This window comes from Arachis ipaensis, chromosome B2, assembly GCF_059453495.1.
Source record: "Arachis ipaensis isolate K30076 ecotype BB chromosome B2, ASM5945349v1, whole genome shotgun sequence".
In the NCBI taxonomy this organism is placed as follows: domain Eukaryota; kingdom Viridiplantae; phylum Streptophyta; class Magnoliopsida; order Fabales; family Fabaceae; genus Arachis; species Arachis ipaensis.
This window is the reverse complement of record NC_142437.1, coordinates 44605366-44622401: the sequence shown is the minus strand read 5'-3', so window position 1 is coordinate 44622401 and position 17036 is coordinate 44605366. Positions and strand designations below refer to the sequence as shown.

The window sequence follows — 17036 nt, the reverse complement described above, 5'->3', positions numbered from 1 at the left end:
ATAAATATAAATCTAAAAATTTTTAGTGATGATACCTAAGCAAATAAACTCTCACACTCAACGTATAAGCGCCACGTCAGCATATGAGCTCCCCATTTGTATTACTATAAAAATTCTAAACAATTTCATTTTAAAGAGCATTTTTATCATCTCATTAGAGAAACATCGATTACTTTTCTTTGGAATAAAACTTATATTCAAATTTTTTTTACTATAACGATAGGGAAAATGATATACAAAAGACAAATTTATAGTTGTTTAAATAAAATTATATTATATATTTCTATAATTTAAACTAAATCACCTTAGAAGATTCTTGTAATTTGGACAAGAAATTAGGAGTTGTTAAAAGAAAGGATGCAGTTACAGAATCATTGACCCTTCACGTGTCTGATGATTATATTAAAGAGACATGCATGGATGATGGAGAGGCTAACAACAAGTGCTGTGTAAGAAAAAATTCACAATGGGTCATCCATCAAGTTTGAAGGACCAAGACGGAAAGTAGCACAATTTTGGTTTGAGAAGGGTCCCAAGGCCCAATTTGTATAGTGATAGAGGCAAATCGATTGGCATTACGATGGGCAGCGAGGAAAGCATGAAATTATGCCATCTCCATCGCACAGAACTCCTGCACGTCGTGAAATTTCTCTCCGAAAGCGTCCGCAACCTTCCTCCCTGCAGAACTCGCCAGTTGATAAAAATGACGGCGCAACGGAGGGAACCTTAGTAGATGGAAGCATGGCGGGTGCAGCGTTTGGGGTCCGAGGATGACAATTATTAAGGATCAGAGTGTGCCAGCACCGCAAGACAAACCACCTATTAAGGTTGGTGATTCTATTTAGAGTATTATGTTCTAATTCATTCTGTCCCTATTATTTATAGATAGTTTAAAATATGATTATTTGGAATATTAGGGGTGCTTCTAATAAGTTAGCCCAGGTACATTGTAAGGAACTTGTTAGAAAATTTATTCCTGTTTTCTTTATTGTGGTTGAAACTCACTCCCCTTTTTGGCATTTAAAATTGTTCTAGGAAAGGTTGGGGTATCACTCTATTGGTATAGTGGAAGCAGAGGGGCATAAGGGGAGTATTTGGTTTCTATCCTCTATGCAAGGTATTTGTTATAAGGTCATCGATGCTTTTGATCAAGGTGTTTGACAAACGAATTTTCGCTAGTAAAGAATTTCACAAATAAAATCTCGTTGAAAGTATAGTTTCTAAACCAACAAAGAATCCTTTCATACAAAAACTTGGTTGTCATTAAAGCAAACCCAATAAAATAAACCGAAGTATTTAAACCTCGGGTCGTCTCTCAAGGAATTGCAGGGAAGTGTTCTTGTTATTGGTTATGAATTTTCTGAGAAATTTTTGAATGAGGAATGGAAAAATAAATGATTATAAATTAAAGCAATGAAAATTAATAAGAGGTTTTATGTAATTAAAATAAAAAGCCTTGATTGGGAGAAAATTAATTGGAAATTCTATCCTTGTTGGATTTCCCAAGATTAATAGTAATAGGTTGTTATTTCTACTTAGTTAACCCTTACCGAATAAAGGAAAGTCAAGTAGTGAGCCAACTTCTATTCACAAGTCCTAATCCTCTCCCTTGGGAAGGATTAGCGTTAGTGGCCAGAGAACCAGCCAACAACTCCCAATTACAAATTAACTCTTGAATCTTCCAACTCAAGGGTCTCCAAATATTAATCAACTCCAAAGCCAAGTTAGAAGCCTACTCCATTGACATGGATGCCAATTTCGCATACATGTAAAGGGAGTAGAAAGAAGACATGATAATTGGACTCAATTGAAAATAATCAAGAAATAATGAAATTAAATAAAAAAGTATCTTTGCATCAATTAATTCCAAAATCGAAGGTATCCATATAACTCTAAACAAAGTAAATGAGGAATAAAAAGAGTAAAGGAATAGGAAACAAACTAGAATGATAAAGACTTCAACGGAGGTAGTAACTCTTCTCAATATCCAACTCAAAAGCATAAAACTAGGAATCCTAAAACCTAGAGAGAGGAGAGAGCCTCTCTCTCTAGAAAACTACATCTAAAACCTAAAATCCTGAATAATGAGAAGTGAATGAATGTATGTTGAGTCTCTGCATGTCCCCTAACTTTAATATGCGTTTCTGGGTCGAAAACTGGGTCCAAACTCAACCCAAAATCGCCCCAGTGTTTTCTGCGATTTCTGCAGATAGCGCATGTCACGCGTACGTGTCAGTCATGCGTATGCGTCATTGGTCATCTTCGCGTGTCACGCGTACGCGTCAGGTACGCGCACGCGTCGTTGTGCAAACTCCAATTCACGCGCATGCGTGAGCCATGCGTGCGCGTCACTCCTCGCTGGTTATATCCTTTGTTTCTTGTATTCCTTCCATTTTTGCAAGCTTCCTTTCCATCCTCTAAGCCATTCCTACCCTGTAAAGCCTGAAAATACTTAACACACAGATCACGACATCGAATGGTATAAAGGGGGATTAAAATACACAATTTAAAGGCTTAGGAAGCAAGTTTTCAATCATAGAACAGAATTAGGAAGGAATTATAAAATCATGCAATTTGTATGAATAAGTGTGCAAAGACTTGATAAAAACCACTCAATTGAACACAAGATAAACCATAAAATAGTGGTTTATCAGTGTTACTGTTGAGGTTCAATTTGATAATTTAATTTGGAGGTGTAGTGGTATTTATGGTAGCCCTCAATTTAATAAAAGGGTTCTCCTTTGGATTATCTTGTTGCACAATCCATAGTTTTTCAAGGATTTTGGATTGTTCTTGGTAATTTTAATGAAGTCATATTTACTCATGAATCTAAGGACTGTCAATTTTCTCATCAAAGAGCAGACAGGTTTGCTACTTCATTAGGTGATAGTGATTTGTTTGATTTGAAGACTATTAGGAGACGGTTTTTTTGGTACAGGAGGGTGAAAAATTATGTTGACGTGGCAAAAAAGCTTGACCGAGTCTGTATAAATAGTGGTTGGTTATCTATCTTTCCAGAGGCTTATGCAGAAGTTTTAAATAGGCTTCAGTGTTATCATTGCCCTATTCTGGTGCGTTGTAAAGGTCGTCCTCAGCCTAAAGGGAATCGACCTTTTCAATTTGTTGCTGCTTGAGCTACTCATCCCGGGTATAAGGATATTGTGAATCAGTCATGGTGGTTTAGTAATAAAAGGATTCATGGCAAAATTTCAGAAGTGCAGAAGAATTCATTAGAGTTTAACTCGAAGGTGTTTGGTAATATTTTTGTTAAGAAATGTGAATTAGAGCGGCAGATTAATTATTTACAAAAGCGTTTGGAAATGGTGGATAGCATTTATTTGTGTCAGAAAGAGCAACAGTTGCTTGATGATTATAATAATACACTAGTGCAAAAAGAGCTCCTAGGAATACAAGATTCTTTCAAGTTCAAATTCTTGTGTAAAGGAAGCATAATAAGATTCATGGCCTTTTTCTCAAGGATGGAGTGTGAGAAACTGATCCAGAGGTTCTAAGTCGAGAAGCAGAGTCTTTCTACAAAAGTTATTCTGTGGTTTGGATGATGTTGATTTAGATTGCCTTAGTGATGTGCCTTGATGAGTCCATATTTGACGATAAATTTTGGCATAAATTGGACGGATTTCATCACATAAACTCACTTAATCACTAAAATAGCATACTTTTATGATTTCTCTCTAGATTTGACCTAAATGTGAAAACATGTGTTTTTATACTTAAATTGAGAAATTTAATTTCACTTTTATCCATTCGATGCCGTGATTTATTTTGTGAGTGATTTCAGGTCCTAGAGGAATGAATGGCTAGGCAAAAGTGGAAGGAAGCATACAAAAAGGGAGAACACATGAAGAAAACAGAGGAGAAGCACACAGCTAAGTGTGCGCTGTGCGTACGCATAAGTGGAAAAATCGGCAAGTGTGCGTACGCACACATTTGTGCGTAAACACAAGTTCCAACGCGTGACTTCATTAAAATGTCACGTGGCTCGCGATTTTTGGGCTTCTTGGCCCAATTTTGAGAGTGCTGAAGCTGGTTTGAGGTGCTATATGAAGGGGACATCACCACCACCACCACATATCAAAGCATTAGCTTAGGATTAGTTTTAGGGAGCTCACTTAGACATTAGAAAATGCATTAGGAGTAGGAGTAGGGTAGAGTAGAAAAATTCTCTATTAGGGTTACTTAAATTTTCATTGTAGTAATTTATAGCTAAGTTTTGATAATAGATTTTGTTCATCTTTATTGTAAGTACTTCTTAATTTCCTCTTTAATTACATTACTTTTGCTACATTTTGCTTTTAGTTCAAGTTACTTGTTAATATATGCAATTTTGATTTCTTGAATCTTTTGCTTATGAATTTGGTGTTTTATGATTTCTATTTATTTGATTGAATGTTTATTGTTGATTTTGTGAATAGTTTGGTTATAGTTTTCATTTTTCTTTCAATTTCTTATGTTTTGCTTTTATACCCACCAAGTGTTTGTGAAAATGTCACCTGGTAAATTTGAGTAGATTTTCACACCTTGACTTAGAAAATGAGTTCCTAGGATACTAGAGTCATAATGTCCGAAATTTAGTGGTAATTCTTAGATAGTTAGTTGGCTCTTGTTTCCATTGATGCTAGCTTTTTACTAAGTAATTAGCAATTTAGCTAGCACTTATGGATCAAGGTCAATTATGCTTGCTTGACTTACTCCTCGATGTTAGGGGTTGACGAAGTGAGATTGACTCATCTTAGTTGTCATAGTTGTGGTTATGATGATCATAGGATTCCTTAATTCTCATTCCCAAGTCAAGGCTCTTTTATGCATTTATAGCATTTTCACTAGTTTTGATATAGTTTCCTTTTTAATTACATTAATATCCTTTGTGATCATTCGTTAGTTCTTTTATTTCTTAGTTCCTTTAATTTTTCGTTTCTTGATTCAAAACTCCATTTTCCTCACAACCAAAAGTGTGACATCTTAATTGCATTGTCCGAGAAAAACGACTCGAGGTTTAATTATTGTCGGTTATTTTTATTTGAAATTAAACTTTGATGTTGGTCGATTGTTAGTTTGGAACTATACTTGCAACGCTAATTCTATTTGGGAAAAATTCCTAACCCGCTTTAGGCCACGCATCATGCCTCTTCCTTCTCTTGCTCATAATTTAAATCATTCGGCAAATTTAGGCTTGAAAACATGTCGGCAAAACTGGTTTTATGTCCAAAACAGATTTTAGTGAATCTATATATGGTTGCTTTTGTCTTGTCTAACAGGAACCCTTTGAATTGAACTATTGGAAATAGGTTATGCTCCCAACATTGAACAATTGATGTGAACTTGTATTTTGTAATTGTTATTATATTTTTTATTTAGGTGAAACCAATTTTATCGATTCAACCAGTAATTTATCAATTAAACCAATAAACCAGTAAATCAATAACCTGACCGGTTTGATCACCGATTTAGTTCTTACAACTATGACTGGTGTTAGGGTTGAATTTTTTGTTGTTTTGGTGGGTTAGGGTTTTTGTGATGGGGTAGTTGCTCTATTTTCATCTGAAATTTTTGTTTTGTTTAGGGAAGGGTGCGGCAGAGGAACCAAAGGTGCGACAGAAGAGAAGACATGTTTGCAAGTGTCAAAGAAAGTCTGAAGCAACAACACCGACGCCTTCTTGTGGCACCACCGGTTGTTCAATTTACCAAAATGCAACACCAATCATGCATTAGGAAATCGAAACCCTCAATTGGCAGAGAAAATAGAGGGTTATAATAAGATATTTTCGACGAATGGTGGATGATGTGACGGTTGTTTTGCCATTGAAGACGAGTAAGAGGATGAGTTGGTTGGTGAGGTTTTTTCTTCAAACTTTTTTTTTGGGATGTAAATTGGTGTTTTGATATAAAAGAGCAGTAGTAGTAACTGAGAGAGAGAGAGAGAGAGAGTTGGTTTTTGGTGTGTGAGAAAGAAAACCGTTAAGGACAAAAACTGTTAGTACAAAAACAGAACGACAAATGCTCAGAGACTAATTTTGATTAAAAAAAAATTATTCGGGAACGAAAATGACAATCGTGCGATCTTTTGGGACCAATTTGACCATTAACCCAATATTCAACATATGCATTAGGTTTCGATGACATGGCAAAAATTGCAACTTAGTCCTCTAGGTATTCCAGGGCAAGGCAGAGGTAATGTTGGTGCATCAAGCCTGAAACTACATTTGCCCCATCCCATACCCCCATATGGGCATATCAAGGACCAACACTAAAGCTCAAAAAGTAAAAACTGATACAATTTTTCTCATCCATGCAATTAGACCAAGGCATCAATAGCATGCAGCAACTGTCACTCATGAACTAAATACAATTCGGGCTGTGGTCACCACAGCAGCTTACGACTCGGTTGGAGTATCTTCACTAGGTTGGCCAAATATTCGAAGATTCCGATCCATTGACCCCACTGCTATGTATTTTGAATCTGGACCAAATTTTACACAGGTGACTTTCCCTGGGAAGAAAAAAATGGCAAGTAACGGATTAGCAACTGTTAAAACACTAGCAGACTACATTTTAAAGGAAAATAGACAAGAACAGACGGAAAACCTGTTCCAGATAAATCTGGGAAAGTTTTGATACAGTTCCATTCAGATTTCACATTTGCGACTTGGTAAATCCTGCATGCGTTAACAGGCACTAAAAATAAGTTGAGGGGAAAAATCAAGAGATGACAAATTTTCTTACCTCTAAGCAATAATTCAAATATGAACATAGGTCAGAGAAATTTAATTACAGACATGGCTAGCATTCAATGCTAGTTACTATTTGCTATTAAACCCAGACCAATGATGACAGTAACTATAAATACTATAGTTTCAGAATTCAGATAAACCCCCTAAATTTCCCCAAGTACAGAACATCCATTTGTTGGTTTGAATGCATGTGAAAAAGAGTACAGAAGACTAACCAAAATTGGTATTAATAATAACTAAATAGAAAAGGCTCTTTCATATTCAACAATTAAATCAGTACTCAGAAAGGGCCCAACTCTACCTGGGCACCACATGGCATTGTACTAAGCTGTTTTCCCTATGCACGTTAACACAGAGGGAAGAGAAGAAAGGAGAAAATACAGAAACACACGGATTACAGTACTTCTCACCTGATATCAGAGCCTGCAACTGCAAGGTAAGATCCACTGTGATCGAACTCAACTGCAAGATACAGAGTAGACAAACTTTTAAAACTGGGACATCTTGGCCGGTATATGGTAAATGTCAATAATGGGGAAATAAAATACCTGAGTTTGTCGGAGTTTCTGAGTCATACGGAGCAAAATTTCGGAAGTTCTTTAATTTGCGTAGATCCCAAAGCTTTACACCATCATGAGCTGCAGTCTGTAAAATTTAAATATCATAAGAATACCTATATAAAACAATCACCCCACTTTTACTGGTTACATTGTCTCACATACCGCAAGGAAGTACCCATTCTCAGAGAAGGATATGGCAGTTACTGATCCTGTATGTCCATCAAATTTAGCAACATTTGACTGCAACCAAAAAAACGCACAAAACATAGGCTAGTGATGAATATTAAAATTGAAATACAATAGCCAAGAAAAATGCATTACCTGATTTTTTACATCCCAGATCTTAACAAGAGCATCTGTGGTGCCAGTTCCAATAATGAGCCCATCAGGATGAAAAGCTGCAGAAGTATAGCCTTCAGAAGAACCTGAAGTGTCTGCAACCTAGAGAAAAAAAAATCATTGTATTCAGAAATCATAGAGTACTAAAATATTACATTTTAATTTATTATGTTCAAAAGTTCATGCTTATAAGAAATAATGACCAAATTATGGGGTGTGTTTGGGAAAGCTGAAAGATTAGACTTACTCAATAATGGCTTATTTGTATAATCTCTTTAGTCTTTATATAATAAATTAGATGAGAATTGTTTGATCATTTGGTTGAAAAGTGATCTTAAGATGACATGTTTTGTTTGCATATGAAAAAATTACTTTTGCAAGATAAAATGATTAAAAGGGATATGAAATGAGTGTATTCTTTATCAATTGATATTTGGGGTTAATTTGAAATACTCAACTTCTGCTTATAACGATAAGTTATTAAAATTGCTTAGGATTATTTCCATAGAATCAGCTCATATTATTATAGTTGTTACCAAATAAACTTTTGTTTAGTTCTTTTTGAACTACATAATTCCAAAAATCTGCTTTACATAGCATACTATTGTAAGCAACAAAACAGAACTTAACGGCCAGTTTGGTTTTCGTTCCATTTTCTTATTTTTCTCTACAAAATTATGAAAATAGGAAACACTTGAGTGAAAACAGAACATAAATACACAAACCAAACAGGCCTTAAAAGTTTACAATGAATGCAAATTTCTTTCCTTTTTTCACTGCCTATAAACAAGCACACAGAAGGGAAGAGAACAAACCTGAGTCAGACATGTTCCTGAAGACAGATCATAAAAGCACCAAGTGCCATCAAGTGAAGCAGTCACAAAGTAGTTATTGGTGGCATGGACAGTGACAGCTTGTACCTGAATATATCAACATATTGGGATCGCAAATTACTCTTGCATGGCATGGAGTGATTATACAAGACTAATGAACCTCCGAAAGATAACAATCGTAACATAAAGATACATCATATCAGACTACAGAAAATCAGAATAAAGCTTGGGCAATCAAGTGGAATGAGGCAACTGAAAACAAGACCAACTATAGAGAAACAATATCCATTATTGGACCATAAATCAAACAGATGGGATATCACATGGTTCAGTCAGTTAACCAGTCATGCTATTTGAAACACAATGTACTAACCAAATAAAGCCCCAAAATATTAATTAGCAATTCATTGGGAAATCAGGCTATGATCCAGTTTGATTTAACTTTTAATTCCTTAAAAGCAGTAACAGGAATAAGATTTCCAGGACAATGACCAAATACATTTCAATCCTACGAAGTGTAAACCAAAATGAGGTTGACTGCTGGCGGTGACAGCAGGAAACAAAAGAAAAGCCATCAAATCATCTATATGATTAAAGATAGTTTGCTTAGGAAACACCTTATTGTTGAATCTTCTCAAAAATTAAAGATATCAAGACTAAGCATGCAGAATGAGGATACTACAGCCACTCCATGATTCAAGTAATGTTTTTAGGGCAGGTAGACTTCTATCTTATGGGTAAATGTGTTTGCCAGCTGTGAAAAGATATTGCAGATTCCACTCCATTTGTTCTGTGGATGAGGACTTGATATATTTTTTTGGGATAGTGAATTTGGATGGAATCGTTTGACCAGATTAGTGAAGCTGCTACTTTGAAGGATTTAAGTGGGAGTTTTGCAGCCTAAGTGGGAGTTTTGCAGGCAAAGCAATTGAATAGGGATGCTCACTTTACAATGGTTCTCCAAACCCATACACAGTAATTACTGTAATGTAACCATTTTAATATGTTGGTTTGTGATCTAGATTAGTGAATAAGCTTAGTTGCTTAGTTTTTCCCATATTTTTTACCTACTTTTCTTATATTGCACTCTTTGGAATCATAGCTCAATGGTGGAGGTCCTACGGACAATCAGCTCCAAACCTACAAAAGCTAGCCATCAAGATCTTAAGCTTGACATGTAGTGCATCCAGCTGCAAATATAATTGCAGTATGTTTGTGCATGTAATAAACATTCTTATCATTTTAATTCATAGGAAATTAGGCCTAGCCTATATTACTAACACATACATTAAATATAAGCAAGCTCTAAAGGGAAGATATTAATTTTAGGATGAAATTGACCCTGTTTCACTCAATGATATTGATGAGAGTGATGAGTGGCATGTTGAAGATGCAGCAGGAAATGGTTTGGTGTTTGAAGGTGATGGTGATCTGGAGTGGGGAAGTGTGTATAGGGCCATATGGAGTAGGAGAGCCTAGAGCAAACACTAGGCAACAATCTAGGAAAAGAAAAGAACCTTCAAGTGGTGGTGGTAGAACAATGCAGCAGCTTCCAAAGCTTCCAAGAGTAAGAAGGGAAAAGAAAAAATCGATTGAAAATGAAGAATAAGAACCAGAATTTGAAGATATTGTTGAAACAGCAGAAGAATAAGATGATGATGATGAGTTGGACAATTCAAGCAGAGAAGAGGAGGAAGGAAGGATATGCCCCACTAGAGATCAAGGAGGATAATATGATTATATTGAAGAAAATGATGAGGAATCGATTAGAGGATTATTAGATTTTAGGCTGTTTGTGTTTGTGTTTATGATTTATGATTTATGCTGTGTTCTTTATCTTTATGTTCATGACTTAATGGCTTTTTGCCTTTTGATGCCTTTAAATTATGTTCTCATGAATTTATGCTTGTATTTATTACTCCTATGTCTTTTTTGGTTTTAAGCGTGACATTTTTTTACTCAAATTTGATGATATATATTATACATAGTTCCACTATAACTGTATATCAGATTTTCAGCAAAATGTGATGAGCCGCCATTCTGCTATTGACAAATAGCACAGCATCTGTTAAATTGTACAAATAATAATAGAATGCCCTCATCAGTAATCACTCAACACAAATCATTCCTCCCAACACTCATTTATAATCACAAAAAATTTATGCCTCAATTTCAATATAGAAAACCGAAGCATATGGTAAAACATTGAATACCAACCCTGACACCAACGGTAGAGATATAAAATATACCATTAAGTTTCTACAGAAAAATTTAATAACCTAAAGAAGAAAAAGTGGGATGGTAAAACACAGGACACTGTCCAAGTATGGACAAATATAACATTAGATTAGTTTACCTCAGCTGTATGATCCCTCAGGATGTGTTTGCAGTTATAGTTACCATCCTCCGAGCCTTGCCACACACGAACCGTCTGCAAATAAAATAAATTTAATGACAACTGAAAAATGCATAAAGAAAATAGCTAACATGTAAAAAGAAAGTGATTGACAGTCAGAAAATCTTGGTTTTAATTGTTCTGTTCAAGGAATATTACTTTGATCAAATTGGATCTATAATTATCTCTCTATGCAGCCTAAAAGCTGTCAGCATATTTCGAAACTTGGGTCACAAATAACATAGCAATTAGCCAAATGAGACTCGCAGACAAAGAAAATTCCATCTTGAGAACACAATGAAGCACAAAGTGCCTGAAAAAAACACGAGCGCCTTGTGTTCCCACATTTAACATCCAACTTCCCACATTTGGATTTCCTATATTGTGCAAAATCAAAATCTTAGAGATGCATGGAAAAAATTAGAGATCTCTTGATTCATTCCATCAGTCTGTGACTCTAAGGACCTTATCTTTGGTTGAGAAAGGTGATCAACCAGAGGTATGAAACCCAATTACCTTTGAATTAAAAGGGACGGCACATTACCTTATCTGCTGAACTGGTTAATAACGATTCGCCCTGAGCTACAAACTTTACGCTGGTTACCTACCAAAAAGTACACACAATCAGCTAATATATTTTGAAGATAAGATAATTAACCAATCCCAAGAAAAGTAAAACCTTTTTAGAATGACCACTGAGTGTAGATAATATTTGTCCTGATGGTCTGTCAAAAATAACAGCATTCATATCAATACCGCCAGTTGCAATTAAGTCCTGTCAACCAGGTAATAAGATGACCCTTGATCAGTACACAGTAGTTGCATAGTTAAAAAAGTTAAAACATCCTTGTTGCATGATTCCGATTGACAAAGTTTAGATGCTATACCTTAGAATACAGGATGTCAAGAGATGTAATGCCCGGTTTGTTTGTTTTGTGGAAGGGGTGGCTAGATATCTGGGTATAAGCCTCTATAGATTCAACAGGAGCCAATGTTGTAGAAATCTGAAATATACCCAAGAACATGCATAAGCAAGTGCAAAAAGAAAGGGTCCAACAAATAAGCTCAGATTTATCGTATGTTAACACCAGTTTGGAACTCCGGACTACAAAAGTTAACACCAGAAATGGATACCAACAAATAACAGAAACAAGGGCATTAAGGAGATCACTGTATCAATATCATCACAAGGAATACCTGTCGCTTTTTCCTCTGCTGGGAAAGAGCAGCATTGCAGTCAGTTAGCTCAGAAATTATTGCAGAAGTTATTCCAGGATGCATTTTCTTTCCACCATGTGCCATCTCATCATCTTCAGCAGCTTGAATGTGGAAAGTAATTTAAATTAGTAATTGAGATCCATAAAGTAGTGTCCAAGCTTAGTTTTTTGTCTAAAACCTTGATATAGAATTCCTTTTTATAGGAAATCTTATATTACTTTACTAGAAGACATTCAGGAGAAGAAAACAAATAAAAAATATGAACACACAACTTTTGCGGGGAGAGAAAAAGAACAAAATTGTAATTTATTAAGCCATGCAAGATCACATGCTGTCTCTCTATATGTCAGATAAACGAACAGCATGCAACAGACCAACAACAGGACATCAAAGAGATGCCAAAAGAGTTCCTATCCAAGGTTAAGCCTAGGTTGAAAAAGAGACATTACAAATTCCAGCATTTCTTTGCAAATAAATACACCATGGCACAGGATAAACCCAAAACACCATCGATACAGAAAGTCTTTACAAAAAACAGAATATGCAATAGGGAAGGGTAGAAAGAGATGAACCCCGATACAGAAGACAAAACACTGAACACACTTAGGGCACAGCAGGGAGAGGCCTATGATCCTAAGGAGCATGCTAATTACGTTAATGATGCTGAGAATAACAGAAGCTTTAATCACTGAGGTTAAAATTTCCTGGTTATGTCCAATAGAAATATTTCTCTATTTGGAGGGGAAGTTGAGAAATAAAAATAAGATATATAAGACAAAACTCCTGAGTAACCGAAAGTCCAAACTCCAAGTTCTTGACTAAGGATGACACCTCAATGAATCTATCATGTAAACTTTCAGACACAGAACATAGGAATAAAAAAAGAAAAACCTCTTTTCCCATTGCTCAAGCCAGAGACATTTGCCGGTATAGCATTCGCTGACACTGGGAATGGCCTTTCTGCTGTTGCAAGCAATGACCTAGCTTCATCTCGTTCCTTTTTAAGTCTTGCAATCACTCGACATGCAGCATCATGCTACAGATTAAAAATATAACAAATAAGCCACATTTCGAAACAGAATATATTTCACCAAAATCATATAACAAAAAAATTAATGGATATATCATATTTAAAAATATTAAATCAGACTTTGTCAAAAAAAAATTATTGGATCAGACAAACAAAATAACAGTATAACTTGAAGTCTTGAACAGCAATTGCATCTGGCAACTCAGACTCGGTGCAGTTAAAAGAGAAAAGGTTTCTGTTAGGGACTTGGGTATTATGGGGTGCTCAAAGTCCCACATCGAGTAGTATGGGATGCTTGATGTTGTATATAAGGAGAGTGGTTCTTCCCCCTTATCAGCTAGCTTTTAAGGTGTGGAACTTTAAAAGTGGGAAACCACACCTTAATCAGTATTCGGTAGCCAACGTTAGCCACTTTGCCATCGGCTATCAGTATTCAGTACTCACCTTAATCCAGCCTATAGGCAGCCCTTTCCATGGCGCCGGCTATCAGTATTCAGTATTCACCTTAATCCAGCCTATAGGTAGCCCTTTCCATGGCGCCAACAACCACGCTTTGATACCATTGTTAAGTATCTAAGGAAAGTGGGAAACCACACCTTAAAAGCTAGCTGATAAAGGGGGAAGAACCACTCTCCTTATATACAACATCAAGCATCCCATACTACTCGATATGGGACTTTGAGCACCCAATAATACCCAAGTCCCTAACAGCTTCCTTACTGAGAAACTGGTTTCTGAAAGATATCTACAACAATTTCACAGATAAGCAGAAAAATCTGTTACCATTACATATGCAAGACATGCTTCTCAAATGGTACAAAAGCATAGTTGTCATCACATTATAATTTAACATCATGAAGTTACTTTTATATTCGACCTTCGTCATTATTTGGGGTAAAAAGTTAAAAAAAATAAATAAATAACATACTTTGGCACAGAACAAAAACAAGATCTCTTTCTACTACTGGCTACATATATTAAACAATGCCAGTGTCTTTTATTGTAAAGGGAATGCTGTAAAGTTTATCAAGATTTTATGACCAAATCTTAAAATAAATAAATAAATCAAATACTTGACAATACATACCTGATATAAAGCATGACTTAGCTCTTGCCTGGCTGTGTGCAATTGTTGCTCCAATGCAAAATTAGATAGCATCAACCCATCCCATTCCTGTAGGTTATATAAAATAAACAGTCACTCTCAGAAGACTGCATTCTTGTTTTGGACACTCGTATAATTTCTTTCTGAAATAAGAATAAACTTCTCTATGTATTTCTATTTATTTAATCAATTGAAAATTTAATTAAAAGTAATCATCATTTAATTCCAAATACAATAATGTAGAGCAAAAAGAAAATAAATTTTCAAAAAATGTAGCAAACATTTAAGCAGTGTCATCATATACCAAACTTTATAGCATGCACAGCAGCCTAAAAACCATACATTTTGGAACATTCCAAGCATGCCAGGGATGCTAGCTGCCTGCACTGGTCTGGGCTTCACTATCTGCATGACAAATGATCGTAAATTAATTAGCACATAGCATGTCATATCTTCTGAAGAAAATAACACAACAAACATGGGTAGCTCAGTCTATATTATACTCCAGAATCAAAATGTAAGGCACACAACAAATAATGCATTATGACATACCTTGCCTGTTTTGATTGGTACAAGATCATCCAACGTAAGGGGTTCTCCAGTTATTGGACATTTTCCATAATCCTACTCAATTATGTAAACAAAATTGAATTAAATGTTGTAATGTAATTAGTAATATATGTATTGAATGGTGTACAAAACATCAATATGAAATAGAACTAAATTTATAGTAGCTAATAAAACCAATTACAAATGAATAAACAAAAACATATATAGAACAGAAAGGACCTTCAAACATGTTAAATGGGTAAATGTGTAAGCAAATGCTCCACTTCTCTTATTCTCCAATAATAGACAGAACAAAGGCAAAGAAAAAGCTACAGTGCATCAAAATATACAAGAATAAAACCCCTATATCAAACAAGAAAACAACAAAAGCCTTTTAAAATTGGTGAAGTCATCTACATAACAAAATTTTGTTATAAAAGATATATAATATATGATATGATTAACACCAATGACATGTTGTAGGTTTGAATGCAAAATAAAGGCTCTCCCCAGGCGTGTTATTTGTAGGGAAAATTCAGAATCAAATTCACATCTGATTCTGCTGTCCTGGGGATGTACTTTATGGAACAATTTCTTTGGAATCTTTGAGGAATGTTGGGTGCCCTGCAACCTTAGATCAGTTAGCTTTGATTAGATTTGTTGGTTTTGGAAGTAGGAAAGAAGCAAATAGAAAAATCTTTATGGTGCTGTATAGCATACACCACTATTTGGAGTACTTGGATAGAAAACAATGCACACACACTTCAATGACAAATTTCCAACAAGCATGTTTTACGGGATAAGATTATATTCCTGGCTACTATTTGGGTATAAAACTCATGATTTTTATAGATGACTTTTCCTCTCAGACATGTTGAGAGATTGGAAAGCTATGCTTTAAGGTTCTTTTGGTTGTTTTGCTCTTCTCTATAGGAACTCTAGTCCTCCTCTATCCTGTATTATTCTTCTCTTCATCTGAATGAATTTCATCTTATATCAAAAGAAATATATAACAGATTATTCTTTTAAGTTCATATCAAGTTTAGCTGCCCAAACTGAACAAAATAAAAATGTAACAAATAAACAAACTAAAAAAAAATAAAAGATATTCAAATTCAAAAGGATTCCCATCAACTCTTCGTGCAAAGGACCACATACGCAACAACAACAAAGTTTTGTGCTCCATATGAGAAATCAGATTAAAATAGAAACAAAACAGCAGGTAAATAATAGAGCAACAAAAAGAAATAGAAATTTATGCAACAGCGAAGTATAATAGTAATGCAAATATTGGACACATGGGAAGATGGGCTATATAAACATAAACAAGTCAATTTCTCACTTCAGAAGCTCCTCAATTTCACAAGTTACAACCAAACCCTTGAACAAAAACCACTTGAAAGAGCGAACCTTTCTATACCATTTCACTCACAACATTTCTCCGCATTCACCTTCTACTACTCCACAATTAAAAAATAAAATCGTGTCTTCCAATAATTTGAACAGCAAAACATCTATAGAGAAAGATAGAGAATACCGCTATGTGCGTCTCAATTAACCGCTTCTCAAAAAGAAGACCGGATTTCTTAGACACCACTGGGTCTTCCGGCACCTCGCCGGAAACTGCAACCGCACAACAACAACAACAACAATAAGAAGTCAGATCAGGGGGAAATAAATGAGAACAAAACTACGAAGCATAGAGCAATCGAATTATAGAAGAGAGAGGGAGGGAGATTACTGGAGCAGTTCATAGTTAAAACACGAGTGAGTGAGTGAGTGAGTGAGTGACAGAGTGAGAGACAGAGAGAGACGGAGGGAGCTAGGGTTTTGTGGTTTTGAGCAAAAGTAAAAACTAAAAAACTACTCCGCTAACAGATTAAGGGAGACTATAAAAAATGAGAAACAGAATACGGGAGAGAGAAAAAAGAAGGGCGGGGGGCTTCAAGGCTTCAAGCTAATTTAAGGTATTCGAAGAAAACCCGCCTCACCACAGTATTGGGCTTATTTGGCAGTATTCCTTGGGTCTTGTTTGGGCTTTTATTTAGTGTGTGTGCAGTGGGCATTTTAAAATTTAAACCAATTAAGATTGGTCTGATGGTTAGTTTATTCATCTATTTAAAGATTGGAGATTTAAATTTTGTTTTCTGCATATGGCAATTCATTGGCCATAAACCTTTAAATGAAATTTAGATCCATAATAAATTAATCTTTAATCTGTTAAATTAAAAAATACCGTGGACAACCAAAAAATAAAT

At 35.3% G+C, this 17036-nt stretch overlaps 1 protein-coding gene across 2 annotated transcripts; it reads right to left on the bottom strand.

The window, feature by feature from the left end:
• Window positions 1-6016: 6016 nt before the first annotated feature.
• On the bottom strand, window positions 6017-16791 carry LOC107625321 (pre-mRNA-processing factor 19). 2 transcript variants are annotated; one of them, XM_016327938.3, is made up of 18 exons: window positions 16520-16791; window positions 16316-16401; window positions 14782-14853; window positions 14572-14634; window positions 14212-14298; window positions 12986-13130; window positions 12074-12195; window positions 11764-11880; window positions 11556-11651; window positions 11421-11480; window positions 10838-10912; window positions 8464-8568; window positions 7631-7750; window positions 7472-7549; window positions 7298-7394; window positions 7160-7211; window positions 6604-6674; window positions 6017-6508 (listed from the first exon to the last, which is right to left on the bottom strand). In XM_016327938.3, the coding sequence occupies exons 1-18, from the start codon at window positions 16530-16532 to the stop codon at window positions 6393-6395; spliced, it is 1575 nt and encodes a 524-aa protein (XP_016183424.1). In that variant the 5' UTR covers window positions 16533-16791; the 3' UTR covers window positions 6017-6392. The 2 variants fall into 2 exon arrangements, with proteins under 2 accessions (XP_016183424.1, XP_088361538.1); XM_088505412.1 differs by having other exon boundaries at window positions 12074-12186; window positions 16520-16714.
• Window positions 16792-17036: the final 245 nt, after the last annotated feature.